General features: G+C 51.6%; 3 protein-coding genes and 1 long non-coding RNA gene across 6 annotated transcripts; 3 read left to right on the top strand and 1 right to left on the bottom strand.

Moving 5' to 3' along the window:
* Positions 1-732: 732 nt before the first annotated feature.
* Positions 733-3843, top strand: LOC112874189 (anti-sigma-I factor RsgI6-like). The gene is made up of 6 exons (XM_025937384.1): positions 733-868; positions 985-1079; positions 1182-1228; positions 1849-2071; positions 2172-2335; positions 2427-3843. Exons 2-6 carry the CDS (start codon positions 1007-1009, stop codon positions 3657-3659), a joined length of 1740 nt encoding a protein of 579 aa, XP_025793169.1. The 5' UTR covers positions 733-868; positions 985-1006; the 3' UTR covers positions 3660-3843.
* A 265-nt stretch (positions 3844-4108) lies between these two features.
* Positions 4109-17749, bottom strand: LOC112874191 (yrdC domain-containing protein, mitochondrial). 2 transcript variants are annotated; one of them, XM_025937387.1, is made up of 5 exons: positions 17458-17749; positions 5517-5735; positions 4986-5161; positions 4603-4894; positions 4109-4472 (listed from the first exon to the last, which is right to left on the bottom strand). In XM_025937387.1, exons 1-5 carry the CDS (start codon positions 17532-17534, stop codon positions 4415-4417), a joined length of 822 nt encoding a protein of 273 aa, XP_025793172.1. In that variant the 5' UTR covers positions 17535-17749; the 3' UTR covers positions 4109-4414. The 2 variants fall into 2 exon arrangements, with proteins under 2 accessions (XP_025793172.1, XP_025793173.1); XM_025937388.1 differs by lacking the exon at positions 17458-17749 and adding an exon at positions 14135-14248.
* Positions 14262-15168, top strand: LOC112874192. The gene is made up of 2 exons (XR_003224914.1): positions 14262-14355; positions 14472-15168. It is a non-coding gene; the product is annotated as an uncharacterized LOC112874192 (long non-coding RNA).
* Positions 17566-21369, top strand: LOC112874190 (elongator complex protein 5). Of its 2 annotated transcripts, XM_025937386.1 has the most exons (10): positions 17566-17665; positions 17775-17992; positions 18086-18178; positions 18994-19169; positions 19261-19307; positions 19849-19918; positions 20155-20378; positions 20481-20567; positions 20688-20763; positions 20888-21369. In XM_025937386.1, exons 2-10 carry the CDS (start codon positions 17823-17825, stop codon positions 21085-21087), a joined length of 1143 nt encoding a protein of 380 aa, XP_025793171.1. In that variant the 5' UTR covers positions 17566-17665; positions 17775-17822; the 3' UTR covers positions 21088-21369. The 2 variants fall into 2 exon arrangements, with proteins under 2 accessions (XP_025793171.1, XP_025793170.1); XM_025937385.1 differs by lacking the exon at positions 17566-17665 and having other exon boundaries at positions 17679-17992.
* The last annotated feature ends 67 nt before the right edge of the window (positions 21370-21436 follow it).

The raw sequence follows: 21436 nt of genomic DNA, 5'->3' as shown, positions 1-21436 counted from the left end.
GGTGCGCCACATGTTTTCTTTTCTTTCTCTTTTATTTTTGCCTGTTTTAACTTCACATGCACGAACTCTTTCTCTGACGAAACAACATCACATGAACTCCTTCGAGTCGCCAGTTGCCAAAGCCGGCTCTGGTTCACATGCATCCAGCAATGGACATAGCACAAAAGGATTCTGCCAATTCTGTACATTTGGCTTTGGTTTTCATATACAGATAGCTAAAGCCTGTATTACTATAATTCGAAACTGGTACGAATCACTAAATTTTTTTCTATATTATTCCCTTTGTTCATGATGAACATGAACAGAAAATCCGTGAGAATCAGTGGAGACAAATCAGTGAACCAGAGACTCCAGAAGAAGTTCAGTCGCTGAGAATGCGTGTCAGTTGCGGTGAACTACTACACAGATGAAGGCCGTGCGTGCCGGCCGGGGCATACAGTGATACTACATGGGACGGGATACCAAGCACCCTCGTCACGCACTGCCAAGTCACACTGGCTAGTAGAATATGAAAAAGGGCGGCGGCGGCAAGTGTGTTTGCGCGCGATGAAGTCAAAGCCCTAGCGAGCACTCTTTGGCCCTCGCCGGCCGGGAGCTCTCCCGTGGGCGTAGGTGACCACGTCCAGCAAGCAAATGCAACGGATATCCCACGCCCGGGTGCTCGCCGCCGGCGCCTATAAATGGGGATCGGAGCCCACGCAAAGATCGCCCGCGTGGTCCCCGAATGTTTCGAGTCCGCCTCAGCACAGCTCAACAACGACGACGACGACGACCTCGGACTAACTAGATCGATCGCCCTCTTCCTCGTGGCTCCACTGCGCCCGCCCACTTTTACTCACGAGTCACAGACGCCTTTGGTTTCTTCAGGGTAATGCATGCAGGCGCCATTGCCGGAGCTCAGATCTTCCGTAGAATCATCTCGCCATTGGCAATACATGTTTGAGCTTATGTTTAACTGCGTTGTTGCCATGGTGTCCACTGCAGGTCCAGTGCGTGCTGAGAGAGGATGAGGAAGGTCGCCGGTGGCCTGATGGTGGCGAAGCCGGCGTTCTGGCTCGGATGGATCGCTCTCCTGCAAGGTATTACAGGAGCAACCGATTGCCCGCTAGCTCCCATTCCTTGAGAAGCTACCTGTTCTGAGTTCTGAGCTGACATCGCTAGCGATTCTCTGAATTGTGCAGGCTGCATGGTGAGAGCCCTCCCCTACGATTACTCCGCAAGCATCGAGGCAAGTCCCTGCTCCTGCTCCCACGCCCTGTCGCCTCCGCTTTCCCAACCCACCATCGCAGCTGAAGCTTCACCGGCCGGCCATCCCGGCTTAGATTAGTAGCAAAAAAAAAAAAAATCGTTGCCAATTGGCCGGGTTTATCACGGGCCGCACGATAATCCCCCGCACGCAATTCGTTCCCGTTGTGAATTCCCATCGTCCCCCTCCTATGTTAATTTGCTCGTACGTACCTTAATATGCTTTTCAGTAGCATGCACGACAGCGGCCGGCGCCGGCGCAGCCGAGACCGACTGGATGTGCTTACGTGTCATGTAAGCCACTCCAAGCTCGACAGAAACGCACACGTCATCTAGTATTATTTTAATCTGGTCCACGTGGCATACGACACAAGTAAGCTAACCTTTTGTTGGATTGTTACGAGTCGTTAGCGATCGGTTGTCTGATGATGTCAGGAACACGCAAGCAGTTTCTACAGCAAAGCAAAGCATCTGCTTATTGCTGCCAAGATTAAGGGAACATGACCTCATGCGTACCGTCGCTAAGGATTCGTAGTAATTCTGGATTAGTTGAATAAATGGAAATTTAATGGGATTTTTTTTTTCAATTTTGCACGCATGCAGTGCTTGCCGGAGCCGCTGGAGCCTCAGTACGGCGGCGGCATCCTCCGGAACGCCGACTTCAGCGCCGGCCTCCGGGGCTGGTCCACGTTCGGCTACGGCAGCGTCGCGGAGAGCAAGTCGGCGGCGGGCAACGGCTTCGCCGTTGTGCTCAACCGGACGCGGTCGTACCAGAGCGTCAGCCAGAAGGTGCACCTGCAGCGCGACACGCACTACACCCTCTCCGGTGCGATCCATCGATCCCTCTCTCGCTCTCACGCATCGTTTCCTACGATGCTATCTCGGGACTGCAACTGATCGAGCGCCGGCGCCCGGCTGTATTACAGCGTGGTTGCAGGTCGGCGACGGGAGCGCCGACGTCCGGGCGGTCGTCAAGACGGTCGGCGACTTCGTCCACGTCGGCGGCGTCGTCGCCAAGGCCGGGTGCTGGTCCATGCTCAAGGGCGGCCTCACCGCCGCGTCCTCGGGCCCTGCCGAGCTCTACTTCGAGGTAGCAATTCGTAACCTTTCATTTGTTCCAGGAAAATAAATGAGCAAATTTTACACGAACTGACCGGGCCATACGACGCGCGCGCGCGCAGAGCAACGCGACGGTGGACCTGTGGGTGGACAGCGTGTCGCTGAACCCGTTCACCAAGGACGAGTGGGCGGCGCACCGCGGCGAGTCCGTCGCGGCGGCGCGCAAGAAGACGGTGAGGCTCCAGGCGACGGACTCCGCCGGGAACCCGCTGGCGGGCGCGGCGGTGTCCCTGGACGCCGTCCGGACCAACTTCCCGCTGGGCGCGGCCATGAGCCGGCACATCCTGACCAACTCCGCGTACCAGACGTGGTTCGCGTCCCGGTTCGCGGTGGCCACCTTCGAGAACGAGATGAAGTGGTACAGCACGGAGCCGGCGCCGGGGCGCGAGGACTACACGGTCCCGGACGCGATGATGGCGTTCGCCAAGTCCAACGGCATCGCCGTGCGCGGCCACAACGTGTTCTGGGACCAGCCCAGCCAGCAGCCCGCGTGGGTGCAGTCGCTGCCGTACCCGCAGCTGCTGGCCGCGGCGTCGCGCCGGATCCGCTCCGTCATGTCGCGCTACGCCGGGCAGGTCATCGGCTGGGACGTGGTCAACGAGAACCTGCACTTCAACTTCTACGAGGGCCGCTTCGGGTGGGACGCGTCGACCGCCTTCTACGCCGCCGCGCGTCTGCTCGACGCCGGCTCCGCGCTCATGTTCATGAACGAGTTCAACACGCTGGAGCAGCCGGGAGACATGGCCGCGCTGCCGAACAGGTACCTGCAGCGCCTGCGCCAGATCATCGCCGCCTACCCGGAGAACGGCGCCGGCATGGCCATCGGCCTCGAGGGCCACTTCACCAACCCCAACATCCCCTACATGCGCGCCGCGCTCGACACCCTGGCCCAGGCCGGCATCCCCATCTGGCTCACCGAGGTCGACGTCGCCGCCGGCCCGGCGCAGGCGCAGCACCTGGAGGAGGTGCTGAGGGAGGCGTACGCGCACCCGGCGGTGCAGGGCATCGTGCTCTGGTCGGCGTGGCGGCCGGAGGGGTGCTACGTGATGTGCCTCACCGACAACAACTTCAAGAACCTGCCGCAGGGGGACGTCGTGGACAAGCTCATCGCCGAGTGGCGGTCGACGCCGCGGGCCGGCGCCACCGACGCGCAGGGCTTCTTCGAGGCCGAGCTCGTGCACGGCGAGTACAAGGTCAGTGTCAGCCACCCGGCGCTCAACAACTCCGTCTCCCGGAGCGTCAAGGTCGAGCTGGGCTCAGGGAGTGAGCACTACTTCATTGACGTGCAGGTCTAGACCAGCTGATTCTTCAGGTGCTAGGTGTAATGCAGCATTTCAGTCAGGGCTCTGGATTACCAGTTAAATTACCTGCTGTTGTGTCAGAATTGTAAAAGCTTAGAAGATTAGCCATTCATGTATCAGTTTTCACCTTGGAAAATTGCAACGGAAGGCAAAGGAAAAAAGGCCATTTTTATCCTGCTGTCGGAAGACTCCAAAGTGAATTATTCCACGCTTCAGCTCATCATCCCTTTGGGTTTTGGCTTTGCCTTCAGGTCAAAATTAGCTGCGGCCACTTTGATGCTTATTGCTATGCAGTTCTTTTAGCTGAAAATCTCAAATGAAAAGTGAGACAATCATTTCCCTCTTTCGAAACAATATTAGTTATCTTCATTCGTGATTCTTGTATATTTCTTTCAGAGTCGATGTCATCTAGAAGCAAACAAGCAAAACCGCGAGTGAAGCAGTGACAAAAAAAGAAGTTCATATTTTTTTTTCGCACGACTTGTGTCGTGTGCACAGCACATTCAGAGTTCCCAGCTGACTTGCTTCATGTCCAACAAAAGAAAAAACACATCACACTCTGCACTCCTTAAATAAGGTTTAGCTCTGCTATTCTATTCAACAACGCATCACAGGAAAAAGTTGGAAGATGTAAAAAGAAAATCACACACGACGACATGTACATACATCACCTAATCAAACAGGAATCATGAAGGATAAAAAAAAGAGAACTCTTTGATTCTTTCAGCTTCGTAGAAGGCACTAGGTTGTCATGAAGCTTCAACAAAGCCGAACTTGCCAAGCACCCCTGTTGTTTCCTCCCTTGAACTGCAAATTGATGTCAAACATTATTTCGTCTAAACATTGTGGTAAAAACAGTTTTATGATTCCATAGCTCAATTTGCTGAGGGAGGCTTCATTAAAGTTTCAAGGAATTCACATCACTAGTACTGCTTACCTTCCATCTCTCAATATCTTGTAGACTCCTGGTGTTATTAGGTCAACAATTGTTGAACCAGCACGCCCAGAAGGAAGTATTCCACCATCAAAGACATATGAACAATGTGGCCATAAATCCTCGAAATCTTTGATGCTGACACTACTAGGTCGTCCGCTTAAGTTGGCGCTAGTAAGTGCAAGTGCACTTCCAGCACCACGAGCAATGGATCGTATGAAATCCAGATCCGGCACACGAACTCCAATGCTATCCAAGCCAGGATTAAGTGATCTCTCTAATATACTGTCTTCACCTAAATGTAAACAAATGCATTGTATCCTCAGCACCTCATTCTGATTGAGACAGATGTTAGACAACTAAGAAAAACGGTGTGGTATCTGAACCTCGTTTTAGAACAACAGTGACAGGCCCAGGAAGTAGACCATCAAGCAATCCATGCGGCAAGTGATCTACTAAAGCAAATCGTGATATGTCTGAGACATCAGCAACACAGATTGCCAGAGGGCGTGTTTGTATGCGCCCTTTGATCTCGTAAATGCGATTAACTGCTCCTGCAGAGCTGTCATGAAGAGTGTTTTAAGAAGCTAAACCAACAAAAGAATACAGAAAATTAAACACAGACAAAGAACCTCTTAAATGAACTCTTATCTTGAAAGGATGAAATAGTCCTAAGTTCTAACTGGAGATGGAAGCAGAATTGAAAAGTAGCTGATGAAGGTTTATCATGTTTGTGGACGTTTCCTCTCACTAACTTGATTCTGGAGTTATTATGAAAGTACTTTTGAGTTTGATGTGCTATAACATATTGCTGCATAATTGTAATGTACACTAATATGGAGTAAAAAGATGGTGAAAAGGAAGCGAACTATGAATTAAAATTCCTGTGACAACAGGGAAATTAAGAAAAGACTAACCAGGCATCACAAGCAAACCCGTATATTGTATCAGTGGGCACCGCGATCACTTGTCCTCTGTTAATCGCATCAGTTGCTTTTGTGACATGATCTTTGGTTGCTGGGAAAATGTTTTCTGCTGTGGCCTCTATTCTATGCGCTGCATTTTCTGACACCTCAATTGAGCAGGATACTTGAGACCTTGTCCGTTGAGAGGGTAATCTGCTTACCTTAACAAAGCTGAACATAACAGATGTGTCACTGTGTCAGTACTTTTGTAGCGTTGACAAAAAGAGAAAGAAAAGAAAAAAAATGTAATTCTCCTGTGCTCTAAAAAATGAATCGCCGTGAAAGGTGAACAGTATATGTATAAAGTCTCTAGCAACCAAGTTGATTTGAATGGATTGTTTTATTTCAGGATTAACATGTCCACAATATTTGGAGTGTGCCCACTACTTTCTCAGTACCCTGTGTTTCCATACTTCTTTAGCGAGCCAAAAGTCCCAAATTTCTTTCAAGCAAACATGATTTCTCATAATTAAGGATTGCACAGACTATTAATTTGCATTTAGCCGACACACAATATATATTAGCGATATAAAGTTGGTACCGCGAGCAATGATATCAGGCTCAAGAAGTATAAGATGGCTACTATTGGTGGACATATTTACTGTACAGTTACAGATACAGTGTTAATCAAATACAGTGAGTCCATGAAACAAGCATCGATTGCCGTCACATGATTTGCATCCAAATAAAATAAGGGGAGGGAAAGCAACTGTTCATGTAATTTTGCACTTTCCACTCCCAGTTATACAAGGAACGTCAAAACATATCAATTAATTGATGAGGTCAGGCTACCCTGGAACAATATTAACAAAACTATGTGACAATTAGCTCATGCTCACTGTTAGACATATACCCTGGGAAGCAGTCATGCAACGCGCGCGCACCGCGGACGTCCGTGCGCGTGGGACGCGCCCGTCCGTTGCATGACTGCTGCCCAGGGTATATGTCTAACAGGAACTTCACTCTCCGCTCACTCGGGCCACTGTGGTATATTGTGATAACATCAGTGCAGTCTACCTCTCCACCAACCCAGTTCAGCATCAGCGGACCAAACATGTGGAGATCGATCTACACTTCGTTCATGAGCGTGTGGCCATTGGACACGTCCGTGTTCTCCATGTGCCAACCTCGTCACAGTATGCTGACATCTTCACCAAGGGGCTGCCGACATTCGTCTTCATGGAATTTCGCTCCAGCCTCAACGTTCGACCATCTACCGTTTCGACTGCGGGGGAGTGTTAGACATATACCGTGGGCAGCAGTCATGCAACGGACAGGCGCGTCCCACACGCACGGACGTCCGCGGTGCGCGCATGTTGCCAGGCAGGCAACAGCGCCTCCTCCTCCTTTGGCAAGTTTGTTATTTAGGCATGTATGGCGTGTATGACCAGGATTAGATCAAATCCCTGATATCTCTCTCCTGTAATCTCTCCCTCGGTTGTACCGTCTCCTATATATTTGCCTAGGCTATTCACAATAGGAGTTTCATGGAGGGTTTCATGGTATTAATTATCATGACACATCAGCATTTTTGATGATGTGGCACTGATTTAATGAAGAAAGAGAAAGTGTAAAAGAGATAGTTGACTGTATTCAAAACCCTAGACAGGGTATAGAAGAGGTAACATACATGGGCCTCTATGGGCCACAATGCCCATGGGCCTAATACACTCCAACACCCCCCCGCAGTCTGAACAACCGGCGCAGCGGTGTTCAGGACTGGATAAGAAGAGAATACAAAGGGTAAATACCCCCCCGCAGCCACAACTAGCCACCGGCTACATTGAGGCTGGATCGAAACTCCGAGAAGGTCGAGGAGGGCAGACCCTTGGTGAAGATGTCAGCAAACTGGGAGGTAGTCGGGACATGGAGGACCCGAACATCGCCGATTGCGACTCTGTCGCGCACGAAGTGTAGGTCGATCTCCACGTGCTTGGTCCGCTGATGCTGGACGGGGTTGGTGGAGAGATACACGGCGCTGACGTTGTCGCAGTAGACGAGCGTGCTCTTGGCGAGCGGGCTGTGGAGCTCCGCCAAGAGCTGTCGGAGCCAGGACGCCTCCGCTACGCCGTTAGCGACAGCCCGGTACTCCGCCTCGGCACTGGAGCGAGAGACAACCGGCTGCCGCTTGGATGACCAAGAGACCAGGTTGCCGCCCAGGAAGACGGCGTAGCCGGAAGTGGAGCGACGAGTGTCCGGGCAGCCAGCCCAGTCAGCGTCGGTGTAGACCACCAGCTCAGCAGAAGACGAGCGGTGAAGTACCAGGCCGAGGTCCACAGTGCCACGGACGTAGCGGAGGAGACGCTTCAGCGCAGCAAGGTGTGACTCCCGGGGATCATGCATACGGAGACAGACCTGCTGGACAGCGTAGGTGAGATCCGGCCTGGTGAAGGTGAGGTACTGCAAAGCACCAGCCAGGCTCCGGTAGGCAGTAGGATCAGCCACCGGATCACCCAGATCGGCGGACAGCTTCGCCTGAGTGTCGACAGGAGTGGAGCAGGGCTTGCAATCAGTCATCCCAGCCCGCTCCAGGATATCGAGTGCGTACTGCCGCTGGTGCATGAGAAGACCAGACGGGTGAGGCTCAACAGTGACGCCCAAGAAGTGGTGGAGCTGACCGAGATCCTTCATAGCAAACTCCTGCTGCAGAGAGGAGATGACACTCTGAAGCAACTGCTGACTAGAGGCTGTGAGCACAATGTCATCAACGTAGAGCAGCAGATAGGAGGTCTCATACCCTCGGCGGTAGACGAAGAGAGACGTGTCAGACTTGGCCTCGGTGAATCCCAATGTCAGCAAGAACGTGGCGAACCGAGAGTACCAAGCTCGAGGAGCCTGCTTCAGCCCATAGAGAGATTTGTTGAGCCGGCATACCATATCCGGACAACTCGAATCCACAAATCCCGCTGGCTGAGAGCAGTAGACAGTCTCTAACAGAGTGCCGTGAAGAAACGCATTCTTTACGTCCAGTTGGTGCACGGGCCAAGAGCGTGAGAGTGCAAGCGACAGGACAGTGCGCACCGTAGCAGGCTTCACGACTGGGCTGAAGGTCTCATCATAGTCCACACCAGGCCGCTGGGTGAACCCCCGGAGAACCCAGCGAGCCTTGTAGCGCTCCAGTGTGCCGTCAGCCCGACGCTTATGCGTCCAGATCCACTTGCCAGTGACCACATTGCAACCAGACGGACGCGGCACGAGATCCCATGTCTGGTTGGCAAGAAGAGCCGCGTACTCCTCTTCCATCGCGCGACGCCAGTGAGGATCCGCCAAGGCGTCGCGGACAGAGGAGGGTACCGGAGAGACCCGCGGCTCTCCCTCTGCCGCAGAGAGAGTCGCGGCCTGAGAGGCCATCCGCCGAGTCACCATGGGATGGATATGCCGAGGATCCCGATGGATGACTGGCGGGTGGTATACCTCTGGCTCGGCACCAGAGGGAACCGGAGGAGGCGGTGGCGGCGACGGCGCCGGCGGCGGCGTCGCAGGAGCCTCCGGAGCAGGAGGCGGCGCCAGTGTCGGCGCCGAACGACGCCGGTACACCTGCACCGGCTCAGTGTACCGCGGTGGTGCCGGGGTCGGCGCCGAGCGACGACGGTACACCTGCACCGGCTGGGTGTACCGCGCAGGTGCACGTGAAGGCACCGGGGCCGCGCACGGCATGACCGAGGGTCCGGGAACCGCGCGCGGCGCGACTGCGGGCATCGGGGCCGCGCTCGACGCAGCAGGGATCACCGGAGACGGTGCCGGCGTGCCGGGGAAACCTGCAGGAAAAGGACAAACAGGTAACGGTGGCTGAACCACCGGGTCAGTCGGAAAGAGAGTCTCCAGCTCGGGGTCAGGAGAAGGTGTAGAGGAGGTAGAGTAGGGGAAATCCGACTCGTCAAAGACGACGTGTCGGGAGATCAGAACGCGGCGAGACGTGAGGTCAAGGCATCGGTACCCCTTGTGGTCAGGGGAGTACCCGAGGAACACACAACGAGTCGATCGGGGCGCCAGCTTGTGAGAAGCAGTGGCGGAGGTGTTAGGGTAACACGCACACCCGAAGACCCGAAGGTGGTCGTAGCGAGGAGGGGTACCGAAGAGAGCATGGTGTGGAGTGGGAGCAGGAGAAGCGGTGGACGGGAGACGGTTAAGCAGGTAGGTGGCGGTGTGGAGGCTCTCAGCCCAGAAGCGCGGGGGCAGAGAGGCCTGGATTAGAAGGGTGCGCGCGACGTCGTTCGTCGTGCGAATCATCCGCTCAGCCTTGCCGTTCTGAGGAGAGGTGTACGGACAAGACATACGCAGCTGAACACCCCGAGACAGGAAGAAGGACCGGGAGGTGGAGTTATCGAACTCCCGCCCGTTGTCACACTGGACGGCCTTAACTGTGAGGCCGAACTGAGTGGACACCCAGGCAAAGAAGTGGAGGAGGGTGGGGAAGGTCTCAGACTTGGCGCGCAAAGGAAAAGTCCAAGAGTAATGAGAAAAATCATCAACAATGACCAGATAGTATTTATAACCAGACATGCTGAGTACAGGAGATGTCCACAGGTCACAGTGAATCAGATCAAAAACATGCGCAGCATGCGAAGAAGAAGAAGAAAACGGAAGTCTAACATGACGACCTAACTGGCACGCATGACAGAGGTGCTCAGCAGGAGCCTTAGTACAAGGAGCATCGGTACTACGGCTAAGCTGAGCCAAAACGTCGCGGCCGGGGTGACCAAGCCGGCGGTGCCAGGTGGTGGAAGAAGGTGTCACGGCAAAAGCAGCAGACGAAGAAGCCGAAGGCGAGGCAGCGGAAGCAGGAAGCCGAAGGGTGTAAAGGGGCCCTGGGCTGTCACAACGGAGAAGTGGACGCCGGGAAGCCGAATCCTTCACAGTAAGACCAGAGGAGTCAAATTCGATAGAACAGGAATTGTCAGCAGTAAACTGGCGAATGGAAAGAAGGTTGTGAACCATTCGAGGAGCAACAAGAACATTAGGAAGACGAGGAGCAGAACCCACGGCGGTGACAGGAAGGCAAGACCCATCACCAACCATGATAGAAGAAGGACAAGAGGGGTGTGGGGGTCGGACAGAAGATAGGATACCGGCATCAGGAGTGGTGTGGAACGAGGCACCCGAGTCGGCGATCCACTCAGTGCTGACCGGCGGGGTCAGTCCCATGGTGCTAAAGGACTGCGCCAGAGCGGCCTGGTCCCACCCCCCAGGCCAGGTCGGCTGCTGGCTAGGCTGAGCGGGCGGGTCCAGGACGGCGCGAAGAATGGAGCGGCACCAGTGAACATGGCCGCCGGCTGGAGCTGAGGACGAAGCCCCCCTGCCGGACCCTGGAGCGGCCACATCGAGATGCGCCCTGACCATGGGTTGCTGAAGGATGGCCAGGGTGTACCGCCAGGGGCAGGGGCAGGGGCAGGAGCGGGAGCCGAGGCCGACGCGCTCCGACGGCCCCCACCGGTACCGGTTTCCCCAGGAGCAGGGCCACCAGTGCCACCACCACCACCCCGTCGCCGGCGACGTCCACGGCCTCCCCATCCTCCGGTCTGCCCGGCGGGAGTAGCCCCAAGGAGGGAGGTGGCAGGAGCAGCGGAGGAGGCCGGTGGAGCAGCAACAAGAGCGGCGGGCTGGGTGAGGAGGATCCGGGCGCGAGACCCCTGGTGATCTCCTCAAGGGCGAGGTCGTCCCGGACCTGCAGGAAGGTGGGAAAGGGCCTCTGGCGGGTGATCCAGCACTTCAGGTGGTCGTAGGTGCTGCTCAGGCCCCGTAGGACATTGAGCACCAAGACCCGATCGGACACCGGATCCCCGAGGTCGTGAAGAGCATCAGCCATGCTCTTCATCCGCCGGCAGTACTCACCAACGGAGAGGTCCCCCTGGACGAAGGTGCGGAAGGTGGCATCGAGCTGGAGGACGCGGTGCTCGGCGTTGCCGAGGAACTGCCCCTCGAGCGCCACCCAAGCCTGTCGCGCAGTGCCGCCGGGGGTCCTGACGAGGTCCTGGAGATCTAGGGAGATGGTCCCGAAGATCCAGGACATGGCGACACTGTCGAGACGCAGCCACGCCACGTCCCGCGCCTCGATCGGCGAGTCGACGAGGACGTGGTCGTCGAGGGCGTAGCGGCGGAGGGTGAGGAGGACCTGGTCCCGCCAGCGGCTGTAGGAGGAAGACGCGGGGTCGAGGAGGACGGAGACCAGGGCCCTGATGTTCTGGACGCCGGCTGCCTGGAGGTGGAGCTGGGCGACCATGGGGTCGGTCGGGTCGTACCGGGCTCCAGATCCAGCGGACGGGGCCTGGAAGGAGGAGGAGGTGCCGGGCTCAGGGTCGACGGGCTGGCCGGAGGAGAGGCGGAGGTAGCGCTCCGTCTCGACGACCCAGAGAGCGAGGGCATCAGCCGTGGCGCGCTCGCGCTCCCAGGCAAGGGCAGCCACACGGACCCGCTCCTGGGCGGCCGAAGCCTCCGACTTGGCGGTGAGGAGGGCCGCGGCGAGAGCGGCGTCGGCCTGCTGGCCTCGGAAGGCGGCGGAGAACCGCGCATCCTCGGGTGCCATCCCGAGGCCAGACCAAGCGGCACCGGGCGCAGAATCGACGACGGGCTGCGTGCCCGCAGCGACAGCGGCACGGTGGGCCACAGCGGCGGCGGTGCGATCGGCGCCCGCGGCTGGCAGCAGCCGCACAGCGGCCCGCAGGGCGGCCGGATCGGCACCCGCGGCCTGCAGCAGCTGCGCAGCAGCCCGCAGGACGGCCGGATCGACGGCGGCGCGCGGCTGGGGTCCCACAGCCCCGGCACCCGCGCCAGCAGTAGCTGCGGCAGCAGTGGTGTCGGGCTGCAGGGGGACCAGGGCGTCAGCAGCCTGGAGCAGAGGGGCAGCGGCCTGGAGCAGAGGAGCTCCGGCGCCCACGGCGGCGCCCGCGGTGGCGCCCGCTGCGGCGCCCGGCAGCGGCCCCGGCGGCTCCTGGAGCAGAGGAGCCGCGGCGCCCGCGGCGGCGCCCGCGGCGGCGCCCGCAGCGGCCCCCGCAGCGGCGCCCGGCGGCGGCTCCAGCGGCTCCGGGAGCAGGGGAGCCGGGGCGCCCGCGGCGGCGGCCGCGGCGACGCCCGCAGCCGGCCCCCCCCGGAGGACCAGCGCGGCGGCGGGGAAACCGGGCGGCGGCTGCCCAGCGGCGGCGGCCCAGGCGCCCACAGCGGCGCGAGCAGGAGCAGAGGAGGGAGAGGAAGAGGAGAGAGGAGGGAAGGAGGAGAGGGGAGGAGGGGCCGGCGGCCGGCGGCCGTCCATGGTGGCCGGCGGCGGCGGCGCCGGCGGCGGGCAGGAGGGGAGGAGGAGAGCCTAGCTAAGCTGATACCATGTAAAAGAGATAGTTGACTGTATTCAAAACCCTAGACAGGGTATAGAAGAGGTAACATACATGGGCCTCTATGGGCCACAATGCCCATGGGCCTAATACACTCCAACAGAAAGAAACAGTTTCATGGCCACGACACTGTGCTAACTCGTTTCCAAGACGTTGGAAACAGCGTGAAACCACCACTGTGACCGTGCTCGTTTCACGGGGCATCCCGTGCGCCTCCCGCGCTCGCCTCCGGCGCGCGCTCTTCCCTGGCGAAATCCCCGCGCGCGCCCTTCCCTCGCAAAATCCCCGTCCTTCCTTCCCTCCCGCCCCCAAATTTCTTCTTCTTCTCACCGTGGAACTCCAAATCCATCGTTCCCTGTACGCTGTCGCGGCCCCTCCAGACCGTGCTCCGGCCGCGCCCCTGCTGCCGGCGGTGCTCCCCCGCCCGGGCCCCCTGCTGCCGGCGGCGCTCCCCGCCCGCGCCCCCTGCTGCCGGCGGCGCGCCCCCGCCCGCGCCCCCTGCTGCGCGGCGCCCCCGCCCGCGCCCCCTGCGATGGAGCCAAGAAAAGAGGCAGAGACGAGCTCAGGACGGCGCCGCTCATCCGCAGCTGCGAAGCCCCGTGGTGGCACCTCTGGCCATGAGCAGCAGCAAGTGCCGGCAACAACATCACCCCGTTCGCCCTCTACGCCGGAGTCGCCACAAGCGCCTTCTGTAATGCCACATTTCCCGGAGTTGCAGCATCGGCCACCAAATCCGGCATGGTATATATTCTTTGATTTTTACCTGCTCGTTGATTTTGGACAGATAGATGGACAAATGCTTGTTTGGTCTTGATTGATTCAGTTAACACAGGCATAACAAGCATTTTGGTCTTGGTTGATTCAGTTGACAATCAACATAGGCATATGCTTGTTTAAATCCGGCAGGCGTTGAGTATTATGATTCTGGTTTCAGTTAACAGAGGCACATGGCTGTTTCAGTTAAATGGTGTCATGCATTTAGGTTTGAAATTTTGCTAATTAAACCGTACAGTATAGCTGTGTAGCAAAGGTCGGAAGGCTTGTTACTTGGTTACTCTTGATTGATTCAGTTAACTTGAACAGATCATTAACATACAACCAGTGGAAGGAACATTAACATAAACATATATATTGCAGTTGATGTATGGGCCATTTTAATGAGCAGTTTATTTAACCATGCCATCTTTTTTTGCATACAGGAACTTTTATCCACAAGGAGGTTTTGTGAATCTCATTAACCAACCATACATGGCAATGCCGTCGCATCCACTTGGACAGAATTTCCACATTGTTGGTCTTGCACAAAACTTCAACACCTCTCCACTGCCGCCGCCAAGTGTTACAAGGACTCCAAAACCATCTAGACTTGATAAAGAACAATTGACATTGATGATGATGGTCATACAGGCAGTGAGGAAACTAGGACAGTCAAGAAAAGATATTGGACACATGAAGAGGAAGTGAGGCTGGTAATAAAGCTTTCTAAACCTGTTTGAAGTATTCTATTTCTAGACTAGTGCTTGGTTGTACTATATTGCACTCCCTGTTTCAACTGCTTTCTAAACTTGATGAATGCTGTTTGTAGGCTAGTGCTTGGTTGAATTGTTCTAATGATCCGATACATGGCAATGACAAGAAAGGAGATACTTTTTGGAAAGAAATTGCTGAATACTTCAACAAGCATGCTCCAGCAGATCGTCAAAGGGATGTTAATCAACTAAAGATTCATTGGTCACGGTTGAAGACATTGATCAGCAATTTTAATGGGTGTTGGAGTGCCGTATCAAAAATGCATACAAGTGGGTACTCCAATGATCAGCTAATGGATGAGGCTCAAAAGATGTATGCAAATGCGAATAACGGCAAGCCTTTCACGCTGGTTCATTGGTGGAAAGCCCTCAGAAATGAGCCTAAATTTTGTGCACATATCTCACAAATGGATAAAGAAAAAGGTCAGAGCCGTACCATTGACATTATTGAAGACAAAGATCAGCAACCCCCACAACGACCTATAGGAAGAGATGCAGCCAAGGCTCAAAAGAATGGCAAGCGCAAGGTAGAAGAGGTACTAGATGGTATTGTTCTTCTCGGGGAGAACATAAACAAAATTGTTGAAGTGCAACAAGAACGTAAACAAGAGCGTGAAAAAGTGGCTGCAGCTCAACTGGAAATCTCAAGGATACAACTCAAGGCTGCACAGGAGCAAAAGGAGGCCAAATTGCTTGAAGTATACAGCTCACTACTGCAGCAAGACACTAGTCAATTGTCTGAGCAAGCAAGAATAAATCGAGAGAAGACACTGCAGAAGATGGAGTTGAAATTGTTTGGTGACAGTGGTGGCGAGTGAGTTATGTCCATACCTTGTACATGCACTGCCTTTTATACTTGCTATATTGTGGCTTTTCACACCTTGTTACTTTCTTTTCAGGTGTGAACTGAAGCCATTTCTGTTAATTGAGTTATTTGTGTGCGTGTAGGCAAGTGAACTGAAATTATTTATGTTTCCTGTGTGAACTGAAACGAAAGTGCATGAATTGTCTCCTGTGTGAACTGAAATTATTTATGTCTCCTGTGTGAACTGAAATGAAAGTGCACGAATTATTTATGTCTCCTATGTGAACGGAAATTATTTGTGTGAACGGATGCATGAACTTTTTTAGCCACGTGTGTGAAACCTGTGCATATTCTTGACTGCTATGTATATATATAGGACTGTCATATGTGTACCTGTGTGCCACTGCCACCACAAGATGTCAGATGTTCCACCCAACTATTCTTTGTTAGATGAATTGCTGGCGGAGGATGATATCTTGGATGATGTTGTTAGTGAGGTGACTAGTGTTTTGAAGACCAGCGTTGAAGCTCTTCAAGATGTGGCATCCGATCCTCATCTTCGTCCAAGGAAGTACATCAAAAGGGAACGGGAGGAGGCTCAACAAAATTTGTATGATGATTATTTCTCTGAAAATCCTCTCTACCCTCCATCTATTTTTCGTAAAAGATTTCGCATGTCAAGGACACTTTTTCTGCGCATTGTTGAGGAGCTAGGCAAGTGGTCTGGATATTTCACTACGCAGACAGATTGTACTAATCGTCAAGGCCTCACACCATTACAGAAATGTACAGCAGCTATTCGGCAATTGGCTAATGGTAGTGCAGCTGATCACCTAGATGAATATTTGAAGATTGGTGACTCAACTGCACTAGAAGCTTTGAAAAAATTTGTGGAAGGTATTATTGTTGTTTTTGGCAAACACTATTTGAGGCGTCCTACAAAGGAAGACATTGAACGTTTGTTAAAGGTTGGAGAGAGTAGAGAATTTCCTGGCATGTTGGGGAGTATTGACTGTATGCACTGGCAATGGGAAAGATGTCCTGTTGGATGGAAGGGTCAATTCACTCGGGGTGATCAAAAAGTACCGACTGTAATTCTTGAAGCTGTGGCCTCACATGATCTTTGGATTTGGCATGCATTTTTTGGTGTCGCTGGTTCTAATAATGATATCAATGTCCTTCAACAATCATCATTGTTTATAAGAGAACTCCAAGGGCAAGCTCCTCGAGTGCAATATACGGTTAATGGGAATCTATACACCCAAGGTTACTATCTTGCTGATGGAATATACTCGGAATGGGCTATTTTTGTTAAGTCAATATCCATGCCTATCAATGAGAAGGATCAAGAATTTGCTAATCATCAAGAAGGTAAAAGAAAGGATATTGAACGAGCATTTGGTGTCCTACGACGTCGATGGTGTATTTTGAAGCGACCAGCTCGTCTACATGATCAAAAACAACTTGAGAACATTATTGTAGCTTGCATCATACTTCACAACATGATAGTGGAAGATGAAAAGCAAGAAGATATTGAAGAAAATCTTGATTTGAATGAGGCTGCAAGTTCTACCATTGTCGAAGAACCCGAATTCTCCTTTGGTGAATCTATTCCATTTGAAAGAGTGCTAGAGAATCAAACGGATCTTCAAGATCGTTCGGCTCATCTAAAATTAAAGAAGGACTTGGTTGAGCATATTTGGCAAAAATATGGGCGTCGTTAAAAAGTATCTACCTACTTATAAATATTATATGTAATATATATAAACCTTATCTAAATGATTTTGCTATCTTTATTTGTCAAATGTTCGTTTCAATTTATGTATAACAGCACATCGAAAACTATTGTTCTATTGTATGGCTACAAATATACATGCCACACTAGATCATGAGGCTAACTGGCATTTAATTACACTGGTTAGCTTTGGAAACAGTGAAATGAAACTCTCCATTGTGGCATGGTGTTTCATTCATCCCCCAAACTGACGTGGCATTCTTGGAAACGGTGAGATGAAACCTCCCATTGTGATTAGCCTAATGGCCAATGGAAAGTTTATCGCGTGAATTAGTTTCCGCTTTCACTCACTAGCAGAACAACTCAAACTAGATGGATACTGGATACATGCGCAATCTTACAATGAAAGCACTGATAATCTCTAAGCAACCAGAATTTCAGAACGGAGCATCGATTAGCGAGCAAGCAGAGAAGAATCGGAAGACAGGGGAGATAGCAATACCTCCGAGCTTGCGCTCGCCCGGTGGGAGGACGAACCAGGGGGAGCCTCTCCCCCGCCGCCTTCGCGCACGCCTTCATCTCCTTTTTCCTCTCCTCTTCTTCCCCCGAAGGCCGCCGCAAGAGAGGAGAACGAGCAGCGGAGGAGCTGGAGGTCTTGAGAGCTTTCGAGGCGGGGTCAAAGGAGTTCGTCTTTGACTAATCCGACACGGGTGAGAGGGCCTAGGGGTTTCCTGTGTCTCTCTGACAGCTGGGCCCCGTGCTACTCCTCCCTGGCTTCCGGGAGTTTGGCTAACCGTCTCGGGCTCTTGTGCGAGCTAGGGTTTTTGCGCCACGAGCGGCGGCGGGCGGCGGCGGAGAGGAGCAGAGATGGCGGAGGCGGTCGTGAGGTACCTACGGGACGGGCGCCTCGACGGTGAGCACGCGCCAGCGCTGGCCTTGGAGGGACCACTGCAGTGCTGCTCGCTTGCCGCGGGCGCGATGCTCCACGTCACGGCCGCCCTCGCCTCCCAGGCCGCTGCAGGGAAGGCGCAGTCCAGGTTCTGTCAGTCTCTTCGCCTCCTGGTGCGTATGCCTGGCATAGATTTGGCTGATGATGTGAATTGCTTGGTTGTGAACTTACGGTGGTGCAGGGGGCTGGTGGTTGTGGCGTTCGATCGGAGCCCGGAGGTGTACTTGGAATTCATGCGACGCCGCGGCCTTGACGCAAATGCTTTGAACCGATGGTACGATCTCACAAAACCATTTCTGAGAGAAATTTAAGGGTGTCGAGTGTGCACGGACTCAGTTGGCAAATATTTTTCCGACACGGATTGTCACTCGGACAAGGACACACGGTATTGGGAGCCAATTCTGATTTGGGTCTGTATTCAACATTTTTTATTGTGACAGAAAAAGTTGGAGCAGAATTGGCACATTATTGGAAAAATGTCAGAGTAATTGTAAAACCAGAACCTCTTTCCTATCAGGATGTTTTACTGCCTAGCCAATGCAGGGTAGAGCCAGCATAGTAGCACCGGGGTCTAGTGAAGATAATCCAAACTTCAAGGTTTTTACTTTAAATTCATATTCATATTGACCCCGCTGACCCAATATTATCTTTTCTTGGCTCGGCCCCTAAACCAATGTACCTTCTCCTTAAGCGCAGATCAAAGATGATTCTCGTATTAACTAACTTTCTGGATGAGGAGCTTATGCATTTATATTTATTTTTAAAACATGTCACTAATTTTGATTTTTGGATTGTCTTGGTTGAAAACAACTTGAACTGTTTGGTATCTCTGCATGTGCAAAATAAGACTTGGTATTCTTTGTCTAGGCAAATACCAAATGCAACTGTGGTTTGCTCACTATGCAGAGAAATTTAATGCTCACAAATGATTATACATCCTGTTTCCAGTTTAAAGTTTTTGGCAGTTTGACATGCCATCTCAAAGTGAAATGGTCAAGCTAACAACAAACTGTTGTCACACTGCTTCTAAGTTATAATTCATTTCTATTGATAAAATGTACATGGATTTTCATTACATGCATTCAACAGCGTTCGGATATTGGATTGCTATACCGACCCCCTTGGATGGAAGCAGAAGTTTCAAAATCGGCAGCATCAAGAGAACAGTACAAAGCAGTTCTCAACAAACAAAGAGAACATTACTGTTTTAAGAAATGTTAAGGATGTTAACAAAATGATGTACTCCATTACTGAACTTGGAGGAGGTATTATCCACTACAGAGGATTTTTTTTTACCATTTAATGTTCCTTTGTTTATGCCTTATGCCTAACCTGCTTATGCTATATGGATGGCAGGGTTTGAAGGAGAAGGCAAAAGGTATTTTTCTATTGCTGTTGACTCGGTAAGAACTAACTACTTCTCTGACAACCTTTTTGTGGGTGGAAACAGTACTTAGGTCTCAATGCTTTTTTTCCTAGTAACTTTGTTTCTTCCATAGACATAACTGGGTTCCTACAGATATTACTATCATTTGTTCAAGATTGTTTCATCACCCCTGTTTAATTATCTACGGAACTGATTTGACAAATGAAATTTCTGAAGTACGAGACAAAATTAAACAGAACATATAGTCTTATGCTTCGATGGTAGAGTTTGTTCAGTTTTTGTTCTGTAGGTTGTAATTTTGGTAAATTATCATCACCTGTCTTGAACTAAAGCATTATTATCCCACAAACAACAGAGCTGCATAACATCATTGTGGAGTATTCCACTGTTTGTTTAGTTGGCATTGTTTACCGTTTGAAGCAAAACCTGTTTTATCTCTTTATATGATCCATATTGAAAAGATGAAAGTTCATTGACTGTTTGACTCATTGTACTTGCATGATACTTTAAGTTCCATTCTTTATGCTTAACACTAAGCATTCTTTGTGTTATTTCAGATTAGCTCTTTATTAAGGCATGCTTCAGTGCCATCAATTTCCGGCCTTCTTAGTAATCTTCGAAGTCATGGTAGTTAATTCTTTTTCTCCCTTTTGTTCTACCTTCCATGCATGTTCTAGTGTAACCTTCATGAGTAGCTGAAACAGAATTTCCAGCACTCTAGTAATTCTTTAGGGATGTGAAGCATCTCGTTCACTTAGGGTTGATCACTACATTGTACATTCTTATTTCAAATTATGGAGTATGGACACCTAAATGACTTCAAGTACAGTAAAGTGAATTAAGGTAAATCTGTCCTATTGCAGAACAAGTATCATCAATCTTTTGGCTGATACATTCAGACCTCCATGAACCCAAGGTGCCCCGAGCATTTGAATGTCTTTCTACTATGGTTGCTTGTGTGGAGCCAGCACTTGTAGATCCTGCGTGTGTAGAAAGTCCTGGAAGCATGTCTACCCTGGAGCAAAATTATTCAAAAGCAAAGTTTATTGTTCGCCTTAAAAGACGAAATGGACGGGTGAAGCACTTTGTAAGGCTCCCTATTGCTCCAGTGTTTCTTCTTCTTTTTTTTGCCTTCTCAATTCCATTGAAGAATGCGGGCTAATAATTTGTAGGATCCTTGCCTGTGCAGTATGAGGACCTGTATGTTGAGGGAAATGATGTCAAATTTGATTCTGCTCCTGCAAGTGCAGAAGTGAACCAAAGTCTAGTACCTAAGGTTAGTGCCTACATTCTAGATTCCAGAACAATTAAGTACAGTCGTGTACCACTTATGTTAGTCACTATTTTGGCACACTATACAAATATTTGTTGTAAACTTTGTAAGTTGGTTCAACAGGTTCAGTTCAATCTGGAGCTGTCAGAAAAAGAGCGCACTGACAGGGCAAATGTTGTTCTTCCTTTTGAACATCAAGGTAATTTATGAACTCAAATTATTTTTCAAGTAGCATCTTAGCAAAGGTATAATTGGTTGCATTTTGACTCTGGGAGGCGCATTTGATGATGCATTTGGAACTAAGCTTTGCTAAATTATCTCAGGAAAGGGTGAACCAATTCAAATATATGATGGCCGCCGATCCCTACCTGAGGGTCAACGAGACCCAAACTTAGCACCGGCCCTTGTGGACGAACTAGTTCCCAAATCTGGAACTGCAAAGGGTGAGATACATTATGTCCGTGATTCAGATGACGAGCAACCAGACTCAGATGAAGATCCAGATGATGACTTGGACATATGAGTAGGCAATGTATGAGCTCTTTACCTTAGTAGGAGGCATGCACAGATCAATCCATGGTAATAGGTGGCTCCATTAAGAAGTGCAATCGGTTTTGGGTTAGTCTTTTTTTTTAGTGCTTCTTTTATGCTTCACTTTGTTAATTGAATTGCACAAATACTGAAGTGCTAGAAAACTGATGCTTATTTAAGAGTAATAGTGTGTCCGCAAAAACCAACCTTGTTAAAATTTTGATAACCCCAAGAAACTGGTGTTTATATGAATGGTTGCCATAACTTTGACAAATCTGTATCTGTTTATATGAATGCTTACCTTTCTCTGGCAAGATTTATGTATCAGAAACCAACATTTT

The sequence above is a fragment of the Panicum hallii genome, chromosome 9 (assembly GCF_002211085.1).
Source record: "Panicum hallii strain FIL2 chromosome 9, PHallii_v3.1, whole genome shotgun sequence".
NCBI classification, from domain to species: Eukaryota; Viridiplantae; Streptophyta; class Magnoliopsida; order Poales; family Poaceae; genus Panicum; species Panicum hallii.
The sequence above is the reverse complement of the archived record's forward strand: the minus strand, read 5'-3'. Positions and strand labels throughout refer to the sequence as shown.